Source organism: Diprion similis, chromosome 9, assembly GCF_021155765.1.
Source record: "Diprion similis isolate iyDipSimi1 chromosome 9, iyDipSimi1.1, whole genome shotgun sequence".
Lineage (NCBI taxonomy): Eukaryota > Metazoa > Arthropoda > Insecta > Hymenoptera > Diprionidae > Diprion > Diprion similis.
The window spans coordinates 2,323,786-2,346,796 of NC_060113.1; the positions used below are offsets into that span (position 1 = coordinate 2,323,786).

General features: G+C 37.8%; 2 protein-coding genes and 1 pseudogene across 2 annotated transcripts; all 3 read left to right on the top strand.

The window, feature by feature from the left end:
• Positions 1–3,950: 3,950 nt before the first annotated feature.
• Positions 3,951–7,379, top strand: LOC124410603 (laccase-1-like). Its single transcript, XM_046889095.1, is given in 10 exon segments — positions 3,951–4,162; positions 4,404–4,548; positions 4,640–4,924; positions 5,085–5,355; positions 5,445–5,649; positions 5,999–6,183; positions 6,266–6,479; positions 6,595–6,810; positions 6,892–7,122; positions 7,225–7,379. Coding segments are annotated over 10 exon segments (2,043 nt in total). The 5' UTR covers positions 3,951–4,026.
• A 65-nt stretch (positions 7,380–7,444) lies between these two features.
• Positions 7,445–15,017, top strand: LOC124410604 (laccase-3-like). The gene is made up of 11 exons (XM_046889096.1): positions 7,445–7,529; positions 11,061–11,169; positions 11,464–11,601; positions 11,697–11,981; positions 12,118–12,385; positions 12,461–12,665; positions 13,366–13,616; positions 13,719–13,911; positions 14,065–14,280; positions 14,382–14,612; positions 14,845–15,017. The coding sequence occupies exons 1-11, from the start codon at positions 7,445–7,447 to the stop codon at positions 14,994–14,996; spliced, it is 2,133 nt and encodes a 710-aa protein (XP_046745052.1). The 3' UTR covers positions 14,997–15,017.
• A 2,453-nt stretch (positions 15,018–17,470) lies between these two features.
• On the top strand, positions 17,471–21,408 carry LOC124410605 (annotated as a pseudogene).
• Positions 21,409–23,011: the final 1,603 nt, after the last annotated feature.

The following is a 23,011-nucleotide window of genomic DNA, read 5'->3' on the forward strand; positions in this document are numbered from 1 at the left end:
GTCATCGTACTAAGCGCAGCTTCATAGCTTTCTATGAAAAGTATTTGAAGAAGAAATCTTTTGGCACTGAGACAAAAGTCACCAGTGATCGCCTACCTTTAACGATGCTTTTCTCAAGAGTTGGACAAAAACTCGGGGCGTTTTTGCATCGCTTCTTTATCACTCTCTTATTCCTCATTTTCACCCTTACCCATCCTGTTCGTTTTGGCAGACAAAAAAAAAAAAAAAAAACTGCTACAAACCGATTGTATGAGCACAACTTTCGCACGATATCGAGCACTTAACGTGCTTCTTTATACTGGTCACCAACCATGTCGATATTTTCTCCCCCTCCCTCCCTCCCACCCTCCCTACCGCCATCACTTCTTACGTCATCTTATTTTATTTCATTTCACCTTTTTAATGTTATGCACAAGTCGGAAGATCCTGAGAGAGTAACGAACTTGACAATGACAATGGGATCGAAGATATTTATTTAAACTTGCGATGTTTCACGCGATTTATTTATTTTTTATTACGTCATTTATTTTAAATTCTCTTTTCTTCTTTTTCTTCTTCTTCTTCTTCTTCTTCTTCTTCTTCTCCGCTCTGGTGCTTCATCATACTCTCACGATTGATTATTCTTTGCAGATTATGTATACCTGTGTATGAACAAGTGTACGTATATCGAATTAGAGATGAGTAAAATGGAAGGAAAAATATGCGAAAAATATTACGACCGCGACGACGCTGTTTCCTTTTATTCGCAATATGTATATATATATATGTTGCAGCTCGTACTCATACTTTATAAATATGTGTGTATGCCTACGAGTATATCATTAATGTACCCGTGCATGTACGTGTACGTATGGAATTTGCATGACTTGAAGTATATGTGTGTGTGTGTACGTGTGTATTTGTACACGTTTGAATGATTTTATTTAATAAAACGATACTGGAAAGTATCGCGACAATCCACGAGAGAAAGAATACGAACGAAAGAGAAAAAAAAACGTAAGAAAGAAAGAAAGAAAGAAAGATTGATTGATTGAAATAAATAATATAAAGCTATAAAGTATGGATGTTATACTAACATAATTCTGTATATAATCTAGTTGTAGAAAAAATAAAATTGTAATCTATATATTAAATTTAGTACAACAATATTATATTGTTAACGAGGGTGGAATTGGGATAATAGTCTGGAGATACGTCTTGAGGCGAATTCCGCGGTAAGTAGGTAAAACGATCATCACGGAGTTCAGCTCACGCGTTCTCACTTCGACGACTCTGGTCTGGTGTTACATTCGATATTTTCACCTATACGATAAGCATTTCAACCAGCAGAAAACGCTGAGGATTTCGATATTTTCATACGCTTTCTTCGCTTCGTTTTTCCACACAGTTCACTCATCCTCTTTTTATTTACTTCACCATTTCTTTCTACGGCTTCGTTTCAACAGTCACTTCACCTTAAAGATAGTCTCCTCAACTCAGTTCGACTCTCTTAATCCTTTCTATACACGTATCCTTGGCTACCTTGGCTTTTCTATTGTCATAGTAATCTCACATCATGGACCAAAGCAATGCCTACATCGTGCCTATCATATATTGTTTAAAAATCAGGTGTCTTACATTATTACTTTGTTAAGTAGATCGTGGAACGAGACCCGAGTCGAAAAACTGTTTATTAGTTTCATATATGCAATTAATCGCGCACCAAGTAGTCACGTGGTGCGATTGTCAGGGGACTTGTTTGCCATAGCGTCTCCGTCTGTCCAAATCTCGATTTCTGTCCTTTATTTTTTTTGTTTCTTTTTTCTTTTGTTCTTCTTCTTTTGTAATTCTTCTCTCACATTATTTTCGGTTTCGTTATTTATTATTATTACCATTATTATTAATACTATTATTAATATTATTATTATTATTATTATTATTATTACTATTACTATTATAGTTTATTTGAACGTTTGTTGTTTTTCTATCAGATTTTTTTTTATTCTACTTTTTCTATGTCGGGGACTAAAAATTACCACGCTACTTGGTACTCGAAAATTTTCTATTCGATACCCGGTCTTGATAATATGAATCAGGGTGCGATTTTTTTTTTTTTCCCACGCATTTATGTGCCGTCACTGCTCATTAGATATTATCCGAGTGTGTACCTTGATCAGTAATGCGATTTGGATGATTTCGAAGAAGCGTGAGGAAACAGTTCGTCACGTTGAGACTTTTGCGGGTTTTTATAAAGTTTTATGGGCGATAAATTATCGGAATCCCCGTAGCGTTCGAATGAGTATAAATACGGGGGGTGATCGATCAATCAGACCACTTTTTCACCGAAAGGATTAACAGGGCTATAATTGAAGTAACACGATGTGTAAGGTTATATGTATACCGCGATACGTTTTTATAATAAGGATATATAAATAATATTTGTAAAGAATTTGAAGAACGGGCGATATATATATCGCGAACTGCTGGTCGGTCTGTCGGCCAATGCGATACTATAATGCACGATCTGACAATTGTTCATTAGGATAAAAGAGATATGTATTTTTAGTAATAAAGTTGTTTTGAAAACTGTTATTAAGCATTTTTATATACGCTTATCAACGCTTCACGTTGAAAGAAAATTTGCAGTTAAGAGGAGCAAACTCTTTACAATTTTCGAAAAATCGGTTTTTTTTTTTTTTTACCGTCCAGCGGATCGGTAAGTCCATACAATTGGGCAAGGAGACGAAAAAGAGGCGTCCGAAGAGTCTTCATAACGCCGCTATTTTGTTTTGCATAATAGTGAAAAAAATGTTTTACAAAAGTTGAAAGTTTTAATAAATCAATGTAAAAATTTCAAAATCATTCGATTATTTTATCAAGGTTGAAAATTTTTTTTTTTTCTAATCAACTATTTTTCACGCTTCTATAGGGTTTGCTCTTCTTAAGAAGATTACATTTGCCAAGTATAATTATGAATACGTTAAGTATAATATGTCAAACGCTTATGTGTAACTGCGATAGAAAAGTGATCCATTTTATAGATATCTTCAAAATTTTAGCAGTAATATGTTTTTAGGTTCCAGATGTCACGTCGTGGAAGGGGAACGGTAAAATTTTTGTCCAATATTGCAATACAGTAGAAAGTGGAAAATCAAACGCACGACAAAGTATGCAAGCAATATTTAATGTCTTCTACTTTACCTGCAGAATCAAAAATGATTAGAATTTCTATTATGTCATGGTACTGCTATTCCTCTTTTTAGCTTTGTAGCTGGCGAATTTGGAGTGAAATTAAAGACAGAAATTCAGCTCGGATGGAAGACAACACAGTCTTGTCTTTCAACTTTAATACTTTTTCTATACTTCGGTATGACCGAGAGGCTTGAAACAATATTATTAAAACAACGATATCAAAGTGGTGAGTGACTAGGATTGACGTAACGACGGTGCCTTCGCACAACATGTTATCCTTGTGGAGCATTGAAAGACATGAATTTCCAACAATCACTCGTTGTCCATCATTCGTTATTATTATACAACTCGAGGCCTGTTAGGAATCGAAATAATCAACCCCGCACTCCCTGTCGTATGAAATATCAAGTAGAATTGAAAATTATTTTACTCATGCAAAGTAGGTACGAAAGTGAAAATGTGAAAATAGCAGCTATGCCTACAACTCTATACCGCGTTCATAAAAACTTGTGCTTTCGGTACGAAGGGACGAGACAATCCTAACGTACAAAAATATTTTCGCCGACAATCAGCTTACATTGAAATTCAAACAACACAAACTCAGATGTCATGCACAAAGTTGATGAGGTATTTAAAATATTTTGTTGACCTACGTGAACTTTTTGTGTTGGCGACTGTGTTTTTTTACTTCAGCTTCAAGAACGTGCAGAATCCCGAGTATTTAAACGAATCACCCGACAGTTGGTAACATTATAGATTATCCTTCGTCCATACTTGGCTGACCCAAATGCCCTGCGGCATCTTTTCATTACAGCCATAATAAAATTTTTTTATCAACACCTCAAATTACAAGCGATGGCTTTTCCCGGACGTAACCATGCGGTAACTGATTTAAGTCAAATCAATCGACTCGTCATACTGATGACCACTTGCTTTCTCATGAGTAATCTTGCAAACGCAAAACTCTATCAGAGTCACCGTCATAAGACAGGTAAGTGTCTATTTTCTAGGATATTGCGGTAAACGTGATTTTAGTTTCTTTCATTTTTTTTTTTTTTTCTCTCTTCTCCGACTCCGACTGGAAAAATCTAATCGAATCGACAGAACCTACAGCGACGACCGTCCATCAAACGCTTAGCTTATTTTATTTTTTTAATTTTTCTCTCCTTCAAGCCCGCGAAATTTAAAATGGTCGATAATTTTTGTAGTCTGATCCCGCTTGTATAAATTTTGAACCATTTTAGCTACAGCCGACCATTGGAAAGGCGATGTCCGGTTATCAACACCAATGGAATGTCTGCGACCATGTCGAACGAACGAAGCACCTAAGACTTGCTACTATCACTTCACCCTGGAGCGTTATACTGTCCAAGGATTGTGAGTAGAAATTTGACTAAATATTCTTTTCATAGTTTCGGGATTGGAACAGCATACTTAATCGATTTCACAAATTATGTCAATCAACCAGGGCCTGCAACTTGTGTACTCCTAACATGACCAATGACCTCGATGACAACTGTCAATGCGTCACTGGTGACGGTGTGGAAAGGGCCATTTTAACCGCGAACAGAATGCTACCTGGACCCTCCATTCAGGTTTGTCTGGGTGACAAGATCATCGTTGATGTTGAAAATTTAATGCAAGGCTCGGAGACCACCATTCATTGGCATGGAGTATATCAGGTTGGAACACCGTACCAAGATGGAGTACCTTTCGTGACCCAATGTCCTATTACGGCTGGAGTAACGTACAGGTAAGTCAAAAGTTCTATCATGAGCCGAGCTTTGAGTCTGTGATAAACTAAGTTGTAAGTCAAAACTGGAAATGACTCGTTGCAATGGTACGATGTGAATCTCAGTTTTACTTTTATGCGGTTTTCAGTCACTTTAATATCACAACTTCTCTGCTCTTAGATATCAGTTCGTTGCCAGAAATCAAGGAACAAACTTTTGGCACTCTCATGACGCTCTACAAAAAATGGATGGCTTATTCGGTTCCTTAATCGTTCGTCTACCACCCGAACAGGAACCCCACTATCAGCGCTACGATTATGATACACCCTCGACAGTCATGGTTATTAATGACTGGTTTCATGAAATGTCTACTGAACATTATCCAGGACTGCTGAATAACCCGGGTCAACGTGCACAGGCAGTACTGATACATGGAAGAGGACAGTGGACGGTGCGAAAGAATATTTCGTTAATCGACGGACACTTGCTGCTTGCTGGTTTCGTTAATTTTACTTTCATCTCAATTTCTCGTCCTTGCAGAATGGGACTACCGGACTTACAACCAGAACGCCACTGGCAGTGTATACCGTGGAATATGGGACAAGATATCGATTTAGAATGATCAATGCTTTCTGCACTGTGTGTCCTGCTGAACTAACTATTGAAAATCATGACATGACCGTCGTCGCATCAGATGGAGAACATTTGCAGCCCGTCACTGTTGACATCTTAAGATCGTATGCAGGTAAGAGAAAAGAAAATCTATGGCTGAAGCTCTCTCAGTTCCCTGGTAATATTTTATTTTGCGATTCGTATTTCAAGTCATGAATTTTCTGGTTACCACACCTTCCATTTTCTATAGTGGCAAGCTTGCTACGTTGGAGAAAATGTTGCTTCTTTGAGTCAAGCTTTCGGTCGTTCCAAAGAACGTTTTCATGCCGGAAACTGTCTTGAATAGTTCATCATTAAAAGATGAACGCAGAAAAATATCCAGCAAATGAGAATAATATCCTTCAGACTCTATCTGACTCTGGCAGTTTAAACAACAAATTCGAAACATTTTGAAATATTAAACCATTACCATCGTGCCGTAGGAGAACGATATGACTTTGTCATACATGCCAATCAACGTGTGGGCACCTACTGGATTCGATTACGTGCTACTGGAGAATGCGCTGATAGAAATGTTCAGCAATTTGCTATTCTTCGCTACGAAGGTGGTCCTGATCGTCCCACCACTCCACAACCAGCATACCAGCAAAACTTTTTCCAACGACTCGTAAGAAGATTTCCGATTGTTACAATAAATACGGATAACTACTCCAAGGCACTAACCCCAAATATTGTAACATATTCCTTAGTCGAGGACTCTCAATCCGCCGAACGGAACCCTCTGTTCCATCTCGACGCAATCAATTGATGGTACTTTATGCATAAGCGGACTTAGAAGTACTGCTGTCGTAGAAAAGGAGGTCCTTAAACCGGTCCCAGACTTCAAATTTTACCTGCCACTAGGGTTCATGGTATTCCCAACTTCGGAATTATTCATACCAAGAACTTACCTACAATATTACGGTAGGATCCACAACTTAACATGATCTTCGAGAATGATTATTGCGATTATTTATTAGATTAATCCATGCAAATCTAAACACTCGATTTCTCTCCTTATCAAAAATATTTTTCACAGTTCCCCCGGGAGGTTCTGCCTTCGCAGCACTTGTAGACAACATCACGTTCGTTTCTCCACCAGTGCCACTAATTTCCCAGGGTAACGACGTTCCGCCGGACTCAATTTGCAATGGACAAAATCTCCCCAAATATTGCGACAAGTTTTTTTGCCCCTGCACGCATGTCCTCAAAGTACCTGTAGGTGCCGTAGTTGAAATTATCCTCAGTGACGCAGGTATGAAATTGATTGAATTCAATCTATTTTTACCCTAAAGCTTCAATTTTCAATTTTTATTTTCGTCTTTGACTATTCCAGCTCCGCAATCCGGTGTCACCCACCCATTTCACATGCACGGGTATGCCTTCTACGTCATGGGCATGGGTCCATCCCCTGACCCAAACACTCTAGTATTGAATGCAACAACCATTCGTTATCTTGACAACAGTGGTCTTCTGGTCAGAAACTTCCAACAGCCTCCTGCCAAGGATACCGCTTTAATACCCACTAATGGATACTTAGTTATCAGATTTCGTGCTAATAATCCTGGTAGGTTGTACTGAACAATTTTCCACATTTTTCGTGGTTGTCAACGTCACGTTTTATTCCAACTTATCACCCAAGTACTAATTGATCGTTGTCTTTCATCAGGTTTCTGGCTCTTCCACTGTCACTTCGTTTTCCACTCGATCTCCGGCATGGAGCTTGTCCTGCAGGTCGGGGATCGAAAAGATATTCCACCAATACCACAAAACTACCCAACTTGCGGAGACTACTTGTCGTAAATATTGCCGATCAACAAATAAGAACCCTGGACGTAGAATTTATTGCTTGACTATTGGATCACAACTTCCAATTATAATTTAGATAAATGACAATCAACCTCCTGACAGGATCGTTAATGCTATTGGTCCTGAATAGGCTTATGTGGACTCATGTTAGGAAAATATCATTCGGTAAACGTTAATGGTTACCTCCAAACTGCTGCTGGACGTTTATCACTGCCTTATCCTCAGTATTATTTTTTCCTGGTGTCTTCCTCAGATCGTATATTTATTTAACGTTTATTCATATTACAGTTTAAACAAAGAAGAGTACGAATTTGTCATTTGAGCTTCACTGCTCCAAAACGATATTGTTAAATTTCTGTAGTGAATGTTCTCAGGAAAGGAGGTCGATGGAAAGAATCATGCGTGCATATCCACTAATGGCCTAATAGCCACAATGTCTCATCACATTAATTTATATCGCATTTTGTCATACAGCATTGAGATGTAACGAAATAAATAAACTTACGCACAATTGTTTATACAGTTTAAATGTTGAATGGAATGGGGGAAATAGCGTAAATAAAAATATTTTTAAGAATCCTAAACCCTCCGACAAAAAGTATCTAGCAATGAAATAATCGTAACATTTAAAAAAGAAGTTATTTGTTGCAAAAACTCTGCGGTACAGCTTTGGACTTCACACCTTATAGCTCCAGGAAACACGTATGGGACGTTCCAGCTTTTTTTTTGAAAGGACTTGGAGTGAAAAATTTTAGGTCTGAAAATAAAATTCCATCGGAATAAAATACTCACTTTGGTTCAAGGTTTGATGAGAAAAAAAAAACGACCATCCCGACTCGACTTGAAATCGTTTTCACTCTCGAACGAAAAGTCGAGGCATAATGTCCTGGATTTTTAAATTTTCGCAAAGAATGCACCTTTTGATGATGAAAATTCGAAGTTTATATACACTTTGCGTACAAGCAGTTGTTTATTAAATCCAAGAAACAAAACTGACACTCACACCTTGAAATCCATTCGATATGTACAGAAGCCTACACTTTAAATACAAACAAACGGAATGATGTAGACAATAAACTCTTGCATATCAACACAAATATATGTGTTAAGAAAGTCGCCAGTCACTTTCAAATTGAAGTAGCAAAAAATAAGGTATCGCGCACGCAATATCCAAAATATTTTTGTAACCTGTCCGTCACTGGAGCGTGAAAAACAAGTACATTTGTGGATACTTAAGGCGATCATACTGCGGTAAGAAAGTCTTTTTCGAGATCAAGTTTATGAGTCTTATTTCTTTCATCAATTAGAAAGCTATAAGGTGATTTTCGAAAAAGGCAGAGTAAAGCACAAATTCAAGAACGAGATTAGATTTATTAGAATAAACTCATCAGGAACGTGGTAACAAATAAAGAAGCTAATTTATGAATAAGATTTCTAACGACATTACACAATTTATATTAGTAATGTTGAGAAAAACATTTTCCAGAAAATCACAGTTTACAACAACAATTTCAACTAACAATTAGCGTCAACTGTTTGACGTCAGCACGTCCCGTCAACGATATTATACGAGTAAACGCACTAAACAACGCTGTTCGTGTAAAAAACGATCTTCTCAAATCCGACTGTACTTACCAAAATGGTTAGAATCGTTCTCGATCGAGGATTCCTTAGCAGACTTACACACGATACTTGTGTAAGTCCTGAAATTTGTCTAGATCTTGAATGAAAATAAAATTATAGTAGCTATTGCTCTATTGGTTTCACGAGAAACAAGCAATGAATAAACGTTCCGACGAAACGACATTTTATTTATATTTTTTCTTCTCTTTTTCTACAAATGCCATGAATGTTATTCCGCATAACACTTAACTGATCAACAACATTGTGTACATTGCTCTATTTCCATCATCGCTTTCTTCATATCATGATAGTCTAACAATAAGCCTACCCAAGAATTGTGACGACATTTGCAACTGCACGCATATGCTTGATTTATCTATGAATGCTGTCATTGAAATAATTTACTGCGATTCAAGTAAAGAGTTCAATTCGCTTAGTTTATATATCGCGTCGTGCAGTTGAACAGCAAAGTCTTACTTTTCGTTATCACTTTTCTGTTCTACAGTGCCAGTGGCATCTCTACCGCATCCATTTTACTTACACGCACCTTCGCCTATAATTTTCTGGGTAAGGAAAGTTCAAGATTTTGCATGGAATATAAAAAAAAAAAAACAATCCCATAAAAGATAATGAAACAAAGGGTGCCATTATAGTGGCCATTCTAGATCAGAGAGCTTTACTATCTAGGAATATGCTTACTGATAAATCTAGGAAGTTCGATATTTTGGAAGCCTTCAAAGCTCTTCAATCACTGCATTTTTGGAGCCTAAAGCATCTTACTGATCGTGGATAATTTTTTTCTTACTTCATTCACTATTTCACTGACACCTTCTGTATCACCTAATCATCACGATGGAGATCGTCATGCGTGTTGATGATCTGACAGATCTTTCTGCCAGATACAGTTTCGTTTTAAACGCAAGCCTACTGTTCCTACCTATCAAATCGCAGTACTTCTATGAAGTTTTGGTCATTCTATAGAAAAAATTGAGTCAGTCGTATCCACGATACTCTGGTCTTATTGTTGGCTGCTTACCTTCAACACAAGCCTGAGTGTTCTTCTACCTCGATTATTCTTAACTGCAATGAAAATGTGTTAACAGCTATTTTAATTTGACGGACGTGTTGTGGCGACGCGTTTTGATGATACGACTAATATTTTGGCGGATGAAATATCACACAACGAATTGTTGATGATATCGTCGCTGCTGTTTTACCTGTTCTGTTATTTTTCCATGTATATACTAGTCATGAAGATATATTTTTAGTAATCCAATTTGTTTTAAATGCCTGAACTTAAATTTCGCGAGATATAATGTTTTGTACAAAAATCTTGAACAATTTATTAATCTATAAAATCATTTTGTAAGTACTTATAGTTGAAAATTTGTAATTTACAATGTAAAAATGTCACAATAAGGGTCACTGCAGATCTTGTGACATTGCACCGACTATTTATGTTTATCACATTCCCGAGGCATAATTTTACCGAACGCAGATTAAGTTAGATTCTATATAATCATAATTTTGTCTAACTTTAAGAAATACAATTTTTCCTCGTGGATAAATGCACCGATAATTAGTGAAAATCACATGATCGTTTAATCTATGACCATGCGAGATTACTTCATCAAAATTGAATTATTCAATTATGCAAATAAAGTACTGTTATTAGAGAGTTATTATGATTTTCAAGTGACAACCTACTTCTTGTTACAAGGCGTGCCCGATACCGTTTATAATCATATAAAATAATATCAGGCCTATATTAGTTCCAAAGCATGCTGTGCCTTCTTCTTCGTTCTTTATTTTTTCAATTGCCTTTGTGTTCCGATGACACGTCAAAAATATTTAAATTTCTCGACAATAATAATTTCCCGTCGATGACAACCCGCCTCATTCTGTACGCATTAGAACCACATCGAATTCCTTTATAAGCGTATGTGCTGCACATTTATGAAAGTGAATTTGTGACAGTTGAAACAGCGCCCCGTCTTATCTGATTCGGAAGATCCAATATCTGCAAAATATCTACGTAGAAACAATTCTTCACACGTTCGGAAAACCCATAAGCAAAGGGTTTGCCGAAGGGAAACAACTGCGCAATGATTTCAAGCAACGTAAATCGGTTTGCCGTTGTATTGGCATCCCTTCTCATCCTGATCAGCTTTGCAGATGCCGATAACAGTGGTCATCAAAATAATAAAGGTGAGTAGCAAAACGAGATCGGAATAGCAGCATGCTGTTTGTATCAACACCTTCGGATTTTTATGAAAGATTTTAAAACAAAGATGTGAAAAAACCTGTGAATAGATAAGTTTAACCCTGAGTCATTGCTCGGTATCAGCGATCGGAATTAAAATTTACCTTTAGAAATTGATTGCTTAAGACAGTTTTGGACGATTCACTGGGTATCGATTTCCATTTGATCCTCACAAGTTTTCCCTAAGTTCTAGCGATGTACTCTATTTTTAATCTACATCTATGGTCGTTGCAATTCAGGAAAATATGTCATATCGTCACCCCACGAATGCCGGCGCCCGTGTATCGAAAATGAGCAGCCTAAGATCTGCCATTATCACTTCCATATCGAGTCCTTCATTACCATGGGATCGTAAGTATTACAAACAGTTCTAGATTTTGGAATTGGATTTTTTTTCTAATCGACTACACCGCAGTTTCACGAATTATTTATTTATCCACCAACAGAGCATGTGTAAACTGTACACCCACTATTACCAATCAGCTGAACCCTACTTGCCAATGCGTAACCGCAGATGGTATTGAGCGAGCCGTACTAACTGTGAACAGAATGATTCCTGGACCCAGCATCCAGGTCTGCAAAGGGGATCATGTCGTCATTGATGTTACAAACGCAATGGACGCTAAAGCAACGAGTATTCACTGGCACGGGATTTATCAGTACGGTAGCCAGTACTACGACGGTGTACCTTTTGTAACTCAATGCCCAATTGCGGATGGGAACTCGTTTAGGTATGCCAATAGATATTCTGACTGTTTAGAAATATTGAAGTAACCAAGAAAGAGTAAATCAAATGCGTAATCGATAACGAGATGTAGAAACACGATAAGGGGGTTGAATTTTCAATATCGTCACTCTTGTTTCAAGATATCAATGGCATGCTGAAAACGAAGGCACGCAATTCTGGCACTCGCATCACGGGTCTCAAAGAATAGATGGCCTTTACGGAAGCATAGTTATTCGTACACCAAAACCTTTGCATCGCAATCTGTACGATTACGACAGACCGGAAGATGTGATAGTGTTAAGTGATTGGTTCCATGCAAGTGGCTCCGAATTTTGGCCAGGAAGATACCGTTACAACCCCGGTCAAGGCGCGGTTTCGGTACTTATACAGGGATTAGGACAATACACGGTAGTAAAAGGCTTAACTTTTTTCTTTTTAGTTTGACTAATTATAGTCTCATCTTAATTCTTCACATTACTTTAGAATCCAACCAACGGCAGTACAACCACTACACCACTGGCAGTCGTTAAAGTCAAACCAGGAAAAAGATATAGGATCAGATTTATCAATGCTTGCACTACGGTTTGTCCATCCGAGTTCAGCATCGAAGGGCATGATTTCGAGTTAATCGCTGCAGACGGAGCGGACATTGTACCTGCAACCGTAAACAGCATCCTCACTACTGCAGGTACGAAAAACAATCAATGAGAAATACTTTGTCACTATTTTCGTAAATGCTGGTCAGTTATTTGTTATACTTGATTATCATTTTTGTTCTACTGTTGCACACTTTAATAATGGGCTTGGAAACACCCAGGAGCCTAGTGTAGAGTTACTACAGTAAACAAGTATCCGAGAAACTTTGAACCTTGACCAATTTCTATGGATTTAAAAGCTTATTGATTACACTTTACCATTTACTTCTTTAACACACGAGTCTTGCTAAAAATTTCTGTTTTGTGAATTCAAAATTTTTGTCTCAATTCCTATCCATTAAAATAAACTCTTCCACAGGACTGTACAAAATTTAAAAAAAAAAAAATTTAATTGTGTTATACAAATGTCGTTTGATTGTCAACGGCAAAGGTAACTTCTACTTGTTATAGTGATTTTTGGGGTTAAGGCAGTTAGTACTAATTCGTCTCACGTTTTTAATTATTGAAAAAGTACTCGGCAATAATTTTTCTCAAAAAAAACCTTGATTTCAAGTTTGAAAACGGATGGTATGAGATTTTAAATCACAGTCGTGATTCAGAGTATTTTTTTCTCCATATTTATCACATTTATTTGGTAATTTTATTTTTGATATCCCCCCTAAAATTTATCTTGTATCCGCGCCTGTTAAGTACTAATCTAATAGTAGTGTAAAAAAAAATATTGCGTTGTAGGTGAGAGGTACGATCTCGTGATTAAAACTCACGACAGCGTTGAAAGTTCATGGTGGATTCGTGCACGAGCGATAGGGGACTGCACAAACACGTCTGTTCAGCAATTCGGAATTTTGCAATACGAAGGAGCCCCGCAATATCCGGTTACTCCGAAACCCGGATACAACGAAGGTTTCTATGGAGCAAGGTTCAAGGATCTTCTCGGTCGTCGGAAGCACGAAAAACAACCAAAATCCGTTGTCGGAGGAATGGTAAGGACCTCGTTGATACCGTCAGTAACAGTTTACATTCCATGGCAATGCCTAGCCTAGGATGTAAGTGATGTTTAACGTAGAGAATTCTTTTCGTTCTAGGTTGCAATCGCTTTGAATAACAGTAAAATACCTGAAACTGACAGTGACTTCGACAGTTGGGAAGTGAAAAATGCCCTTCCAATCACCGAAGACATACGCGGAGAACCAGACATCCAAATCATGGTACCGTTTAGCCTTCAGAATCTCGATGAAACATATGCCTGGGCGCCAAGAACTTATCAACGTTTTGCAAGTAAATCATCATCATCATTTCATTCATATTTCTACATAATTAAGTATACATTTTTTATTGCTAATACTTCATCCATAGATTTTATATATTTTAAATGAAAATCTAAAAGCCTCAATGAATGTCCTCACCGTAACGATCTTTCCTCTTTCCTAGTCACGCCAGAACGTGTTACGATTGCTGCAGGCATCGGTACTATCTCACACGTTGCTCCGACATCGCCGCTGTTATCGCAAATAGAAGATGTTCGACCAGGAACATTCTGCAATCAAAGCAGTGTTCGTGTTACAAAGAGCAGAATCAACAGGTGCACGCACGTGGTGAACGTTAAATTGGGTGACCTCGTTGAGATTGTCCCCATCGACCTAACACGTATGTCGTCAAATTTTATCCTTGTCTCACGTTGCCAGGATTACCTTCAAAGCATTTTACCAATTACCAACAATTTATTATTATTATTATTATTATTTCAGCACGTGGAGATCTATTCCATCCTTTTCACCTCCATGGATACCAATATTACGTCCTCGCTATGGGGGCGAATCCCGATCCGGTCAAATATCCGATATGGAATGCATCAGTTTTTCATCTTTTCGACAAACAAGGTGCAATCCAAAGAAATTTTGTCAATCCGCCATTGAAAGATACCACTACAGTAACCGCTCGCGGTTACGCGGTTCTGCGATTTCGTGCGTTTAATCCTGGTGAGTTTCGTTAATACATCATCAACGTCATATAACGCGCGTACATGCGATATTCAAAAAGATCTATTTTCACAGAAAATGTTTTCTCTCGAAATTGTTATTTTTTTTATTTATTTTTTTTTTTTCAAGTATAAAGTTTTTGATTTTCAAACTAAAATCTCATTTTTTACATGTAGTGAAGGGAGGTCAATGCGTGAAATGGCTTGTTAAAAAATATGAATTTTCTTTTCAGGTTACTGGCTAATGCACTGTCATTTCGATTACCACATGATGAATGGCATGCAGATGATAATGCACGTCGGTGAAAAGACAGATCTTCCACCAGTTCCTCCAGACTTTCCTAAATGCAAAAATTACAAACCCCCCATAGTTCCCAGGGATTAAATGAAATACTTGTTAAAATAAAACGGGGATACTTCTGTGGAATTATACAGTTAACGCCAGCATTATTTTTCATTCCTTGAACTTATCGTTAAGACTTTATGAGGGGTATGTGGTACATTGACAGTAAGGTTTAGTTCTAACTTGAAACCTGTTAACATTCTTTCAACATTATTAAATTTAGCATTTTTGAATGCGATTTGATCTACAAACATATCCTGAAATAGATACTTTTCTAACAGAGGACGCGAACTCAGTCTTTTATCATCGATAGAAGGTTTTTTATTTCAAATCATCATATATGACTAGATATCAGGCATGCCATCTCGACCTACTGCGGAAATGGTATTTCAATTTGGCTAAAATTTGACTATCTTTTTGCATTCAGTGAAAAAGGATTCCTTGTTTTTTTTCAAATTTGTTTTTCAAACCGTTCATAAGTTTGTGGATCAATAATTTTAATAAAGCCTTGTCTAAAGATGATAAAAATGTATTACTCTTATGATGGAGTGCCACAATAAGGTAAAAACTACGAAAATTTTATAAATCTTCATCATTGTGAAGAAGATTTTAAAACGAATGTCCAATGGCGTTTCGTTGCGAGCTATCATAGTAAAGGATCTTACTATGACGTTGGGGGTGTGACTGAAAGAGCAACAGCTGGAGTAAGTATTCGATTGCCATGTAATCGACAGGTTTCGAGTTACACGAATATGCTAAAAATCCATCCAACTTACCCAGCATCAGAACAATGTTTTCAACAATTGGAAATTAGAGTACCTACCCATCTCCTAAGATGACAAATAAAACGTGAAACCTACTAATACCATTAGACTGATGATGTTGTGACGGCACGCTATAATGACGCAGGCAATATTTTATAAAATAGAGTATCAGGTGAACGGTTGTTGATGATATCGTCGCTCCTCCAGTTTCCATTTTGTTATTTGCTTACTTTCACACTGTTTTTTGGCATGTTGGAACTTTTATTCATCAAATTCTTTTCATAGTCTAGTTGTAGAACGCCTCAAGACATGCAGTCTTAATTTGCACTAGATCGAAGAATTGAGTTGATGCAAAAATACAATTTTTACGGCATAGGCATTGAAAAGTCCACTTTTTGTGGCAGTTTTCGTTCCGTTAAGTGACGCTTTATACGGCAGCGAACAAAGTTGCGGAATAAAGTCTTTATTCCGCAGTTTTGATGCGCAGTTCGAAGTGCGCATCCCAAACTGCCTTATAAAGTAGCTTCGTCGAACAGATCACGACATAACCTCACTCTTCGTTTTGCTTTTCAATGCCTATACCGTAAAAAATATTGTATGTAGCATGCCCGTAAACCGTTTTTTGGCTCGGATAATTTCAGTACTCGCTTCCAGCTCGCCTTCAGCTCGTCCTGAAATCTTTATCCTTGCCAAAAAAACAAGCGGTTTACGGGCATGCCACATAAATAGTTATTACATACTTCTAGCCTAGATTCATAACTGGAAAAACTACATAATTTATCCCAAGAACAGTAAAAAATATATTGAATAAAATAACATAGATATTTAGGAATAATACAGCAAATTTTTGTGGATTTTGTCCATCATTGATAAACGAAGAACATAATCTAAAAAAAAAACCAATTGCAGTTTTGGTTCTGGTTGGTTGGTATTATTTTCTGCGCATGCTCCTCGTTCAGAAGAGTGAGAGAGACAAGCAGAAGCTACTCTCTCCTTGTCGCATACCACTAACTAGTAATGCCACGTAGCGGAGAAAAATAAAAGAACATTTGGATGCGTTAACGGGTACCTACCATTTCATGGTCGTTTCCCGACCTGCATATAAGAGCGTGGGGCTTATTGTGACGTGCATATGGAGATGCGAAGTCACACGGATCTTGAAATTTATTACTCTGCAAGAAGATCCGGTATATGTAACAAGAAGTACGGACATGTAGGACCTTGATCAAATGCTGAATATAAATTGCTTTCAACCGTAAGCGTGTCCACTTGTGTAAATAAAATACTATAATTATTGAAGAATTGTCATGATTGCTCGATCGTGGCTCACTCTTTATTATGATCAATACAACATGCAACACCACAAAGGGTACCTCTGTTATCATCACTCGATTGTACCATAACACCAAATGACATAGTGCCCGAGTAACATAATTAAACCTGGTATAATTTATATTTTCCGTATTTATTGTTTTTTATGGTATTTTCTTCACTTTGTCCGGGACTTTTTATTTTGCAAAAGTTTTGAAAATATTTGAATTCATTAGTGTTAACAATACTGGAGCGTCTGTTGTGGACTGTTGTCATGATCTGGTACAGCAGAGTAGCTTTGCGGAAATTGAACTTATATAAGCGCGCGATTTCCGCATTTGCAGTAGTGAATTTACAACGGACAGCCGATCACTCCCGAATCTCTCTGCATGTTCAATATAATACACTCAGGGAAAACCATAAGCAATCGGTTTGTCTAACGGAAACGACTACGCCATGACTTCAAATATCGTAAATTGGTTTGCGGTTTTACTGACGTCCCTTCTCATCCTGGCCAGCTTTGCAGATGCTCATCACGTTGGGTGTGGAAAGGATAAAGGTGAGTAGCATCATTTAAAAAACTCAAGATGCATGCACATGCCATAATCATTCTTTGTCTCCTTTTATATTGGAAGTTACAAATATATATATATATAAACAAATTCGAAATACAACTTTTCATTTTATGTGAATTTTATAGAAGGTACAAAAATTATTCTCTACAAATTTGGAAGCACAAAGTTCTATCAGCACCTTAGTATTCTTATAAAATAACTTAACACAAGATCACTGAAATCTTGCGAAAGGTTTTGATGAGGTTAACACTGAGTTCGAAATGTCTGTTCAGTTGAGACTTATTGGAAGCAGTATGTAAAATTGACGTATTGCTCAGTCTCAATGATCAGAATCGGAATGCCTACTCAAAAATTATTAGTCACTCAAAACAGTTTTGGAAGATTCGTTAATTATTCACTTTCATTCTACCGTCAATATTTTTTGCAAATTCTCAAGATATGCACTTTTCTACATCTTCCTCTGATCGTTGCAATCAAGGAAAAGATGTCATTCTATCAACGCCTCAAGAATGTGCCCGCCAGTGTGTGGCAGGTAAGAAACCTAAGATATGCTACTACCAATTCTACATGGAGTCCTACGTAACCATGGGAGAGTAAGTATAAATCAAACTTTATTTGCGAAAATGACTTAAATTGGATTCAGAGTTTCACAAATTATTCATTCGCCAACAGTGCCTGTTTGTACTGTACGCCCAACATTACCAATCAGCTGAACTCTACCTGCCAATGCGTAACCGCAGATGGTGTTGAGCGAGCCATACTGACTGTGAACAGAATGATTCCTGGACCCAGCATCCAGGTCTGCAAGGGAGACTCCGTCGTCGTTGATGTTATGAACGGAATGGACGGGAAAGGAACGACCATTCACTGGCATGGGATCTATCAGAACGGCAGCCAGTACTACGACGGAGTACCCTTTGTAACCCAATGCCCCATTGCGCAAGGGAACTCATTTAGGTACGATGATACATGTAACTATCTAAAAAAATGTTGAGATAACCGAGAAATAGATGCAAACTCAATTGATCACAAGACCGAGAAATTTAATGAATGAGTTGATTTTCCAACATCGTTTCTCTCATTTTAAGATATCAATGGATCGCTGGTAACGAAGGCACGCATTTCTGGCACTCGCATTACGGAACTCAAAGAGCGGACGGTATTTTCGGGAGCATAATTGTGCGAGCACCAAACAATCCTAATCGCAATCATTACACTCAAGACAGACCGATGCATAGGATGGTGATTCATGACTGGTACCATACAAGTGCCTCCGAAAATTGGCCAGGAACTCGAGCCAGCTCTGGTCAAGACCCGGATGCGTTACTCATACATGGATTAGGACAATTCACAGTAAGAAAAAGTCTTGATTGACACTTTTTCTAAACCACTGATACCACTCTCATCTTGATCCCTCATTCATTTAGGATCCAACCACCGGTAATACAACTACTACACCACTAGCAGTCTATGAGGTGCAACCAGGAGAAAGATATAGGTTCAGATGTATCTCTGCCGCCTTTACGCACTGTCCAATTGAACTTAGTATCCAAGGGCATAGACTAAATTTAATCGCTACTGATGGAATGGATATTAAGCCTACCTTAGTCGACATCATCATATTATTTGGAGGTGAGAAAAACAATCAACGACAAATATCTTTGTCACTATTTGAGCCTGATAACGTTCGATCAGTTTCGAATTGGTCGTTCCCATAAACAACAATTTGACAAGTCCATTGGTAACAATATTGGGTGGGAAGAATTCACATAATTAACTTGTACTTGTACTTACCTGACTAAGTACTGATCCAGTGGTTGTGTAAATAGAAAGATGTTGCGTTCTAGGTGAGAGGTATGATATGGTGCCAATGCCTGTCGACAAACATTCTTCAGGGCCATTTTGGATTCGAACACGTGTTATGGAGCCATGCGTAAACTCCACCGTTCAGCAATTCGGAATTCTTCGATACAAGGGAAACCCAAAGTATCCCAGTACTCCGCAGCCCGCACACAACGAAAGTTTCGTTACGACAGGAGTAGTAAGGATCTCGATGATAGCGATGACATTTGACATCACACGATGAAACCGTTGTTGAACGCAAGGAATGCTGAATATGCACATCTTTTGATTTTAGGTTGCGAATCCCCTGACTTCCAGCTGTTCCGGTAAAAATGACCGTGAATTGTGCGTCAGCGAGATGCGAAGTGCCGTTCCAAGCGATAAACAAATAAGTGGAGAACCAGACCTCAAACTCATAGTAGGAGTCGGCTTCTGGCTTTGGTCACCCGCAGAACTCTATGAGCTCAATTTTTATCGGCGATTTTTAAGTAAGTTGTAGACATTTCTTTCAAATTTTTATTTTACACACAAATATCCGTCGGAAGATAATCTTTTTACGACATGGGCATTGAAAAGTCTACTTTTTGTGGCAGTTTTCGTTCCGTAAAGTGACGCTCTATACGGCAGCGAACAAAGTTGCGGAATAAAGTCTTTATTCCGCAGTTTTGATGCGCAGTTCGAAGCGCGCATCCCAAACTGCCTTATAAAGTAGCTTCGTCGAAGAGATCGCGACATAACCTCACTCTTCGTTTTGCTTTTCAATGCCCATACCGTAAAAAATATTGTACGTGGCATGCCCGTAAACCGTTTTTTGGCTCGGATAATTTCAGTACTCGCTTCCGGCTCGCCTTCAGCTCGTCCTGAAATATTTATCCTTCTCAAAAAAAAGGCGGTTTACGGGCATGCCACATAAATAGCTATTTTTTCGTAAATACTTCGTTGAAAGTTTCAGTATATTTTATATTGTTACTTGAAAAAGCCTAGATGAATGTTCTTCTAATCATGACGTTCTGTCTCTCTCCATCAGTGGTGGCACTAGGTGCTTCGCTTGCCGCAACCCTCGGTAACATCTCATACATTCCTCCACCATCGCCTCTGGTGTCGCAAATGGAAGATGTTCCATCGAAAACATTTTGCAATCAGACGAATCCTCCAGTTCCAGATGGAGGGTTGAAAAGCTGCACGCACATGATAAAAGTTCGACGACATTCCATTGTTGAAATGATACTATACGACCAATCAGGTACGCAGTAAAATTTTATCAGTCTTGTCCCACGATGCCAGGATCACCTTTAAAGTATCTTAGCAATTACCTGGGATTCCATTTTAGCCAATGGAACTCTGAACCATCCAATGCATCTTCATGGAAACCATTTTCACGTCGTCGGTATGGGGACGAATCCGGGAAAGTATCCGGTCCTCACCGATCAAGTCATACGTTTGTACGACAAGCAGGGTTTGATTCCCAGAAATTTTAAAAACTCACCTTCGAAAGATACCTGTGTAGTCATGAGACAGGGTTATACGGTTCTCCGATTTCGCGCTAATAATCCAGGTAAGTTTGGTTACGATACATCATCAATTCCTTCACTGTGTGCAGCAACTCATATGATGCATGCGGGAAAAAGTTGTGCCGCATGTACTTACGGCAGTAAAAGAAATCTAATCACGCGATAGTAATTTTTATTTAAAAAAAAAACTGATTTTCAAATGGAAATCTCATTTTAGTCACACAGTGAAGGAGTCGATGTGTGAAATGTGTTGTTACAACTGATTTTATTTTTTTATTTTTCAGGCTTCTGGCAATTGCACTGTCATTTTGAATTCCACCAGCTCGCTGGCATGACGTTGGTCTTGCACGTTGGTGAAAAAAGAGATCTTCCTCCAGTTCCTGCCAACTTTCCTACATGCAGCAATTACGAACCTCCCATCAAACCCGTGTATTAAATGAAATACTTGTGAAAAGAAGACGGAAATGAAGTGATACATGCGCTGCTTCAATGGAGTCCCATAGTTTACACCAGTAGTATTTTTCGTTCCTTGAACTTATTGTTAACAATTCATAAAAGGTGTGTGATGCATTGACAGTAAGATATGATTTAAATTACCTGATATAAATTTCCTGGGCTTTCGAAGTATGCTGTCGTGTTCTCATCTGTTAAAATTCTTCTAACACTGTCAAATTCAGCAAATTTTACACTAAAAAATATGCCACCATAAGAGGACACATAAGCTCAGTCTTTGCTAATCGATGGAAAGTTTTTATTCCAAATCACGATATAAAACATACATTACGTTCACTTACACAGCTAAGTTCACTTGCAAAACTACTTTGCACTCAGTGCTTGCTTCAGAAAACTTTCCGAAAATTATTTACTAATTTAAATAATAAAAGTGATAGTTTTCCATCCACTAGTGTTATACACAATCAGCATATTTTCCAGAAGCAAGTGAACAAAGAGGAGCAGCCTGTAGGCTGTAATGTAAATATATTTGTAAATGGATCATTGTTGAAGCAATAAATTTACAAAACTTGAATCTAGACTTGATTAAAGGAAAAAGCATGGAAAATGAAGTTACGGTCAAGTTGACGAATAGATCCTGAATTATCGAAACAACAAATGTACAAGACAATCGTAATAATCGAATGATGACAATAATCATAATAATAATCACAATTCAGAATTCTTGCATGCAACACCACACACCACTTCCCGTGCAAAAAATGCGGAGGGAGACTGAAAATATCATTCTAGCGTGTCTCTGTTATTTTTTTCCAAGTCATTTTAGTCCAAGCTGCCAACAACTCACTCTAGTATATATGTGTTGCCTCAGCTGCCTTTTGTAAAAGTGTTTTCCACCAGAAAGTAACAACCTATAAGCAGACTGTCCGCTGTAGAATAAATACGACGCTTCATTTTTTCGATGCCATCGCAAATATTAATGGTAGCAGTAAATATTTTGATCTACAAACTCTGTTACTTTTACTCTGGAATAGCATTTGTTACCTGTCCAGTCCTTCAATCCAAACACAAGTTGCAAATTTTACCGACTTCGTTTATGCGGCATCACCGCTGCAGCAAATTGATCAACAAATTACCATTATTGTTCCAATAAATTTACGAAACGTCATGTAAAGATGATGTGGATATGAAAGCACGAAAATGGATCACGTCTCGAAGATCTATGGTGCTGATAATGCGTAAATAAAGTAAAAATATTTCATCGATTTCAGATCTCCCAGATCGACGATGTATCACCGAAATAATCTTTAAACTGAAAACTCTAACAATTATCTAGCAGGCTACACGTCAAACCACAAAATTGTTGAATTTTTGTTGATTTTTATGAAAGTATGAGTTCGCAATTAACTAGTCATTCGGTAAAGTTATTTAACGATTTCTTATTCACGTTCGTCTTTCTCTTTACCATACTAGTAGGATGTGAAAATTTAAACCATCCGCTCTACTTACATAGACACCCCTTCATTCATTCTAATGGGCACTGAGAGGATCTTGGCCAATAAATCACGTGATATCAGTGGTTATGGAGTTCTTCAGCTGTG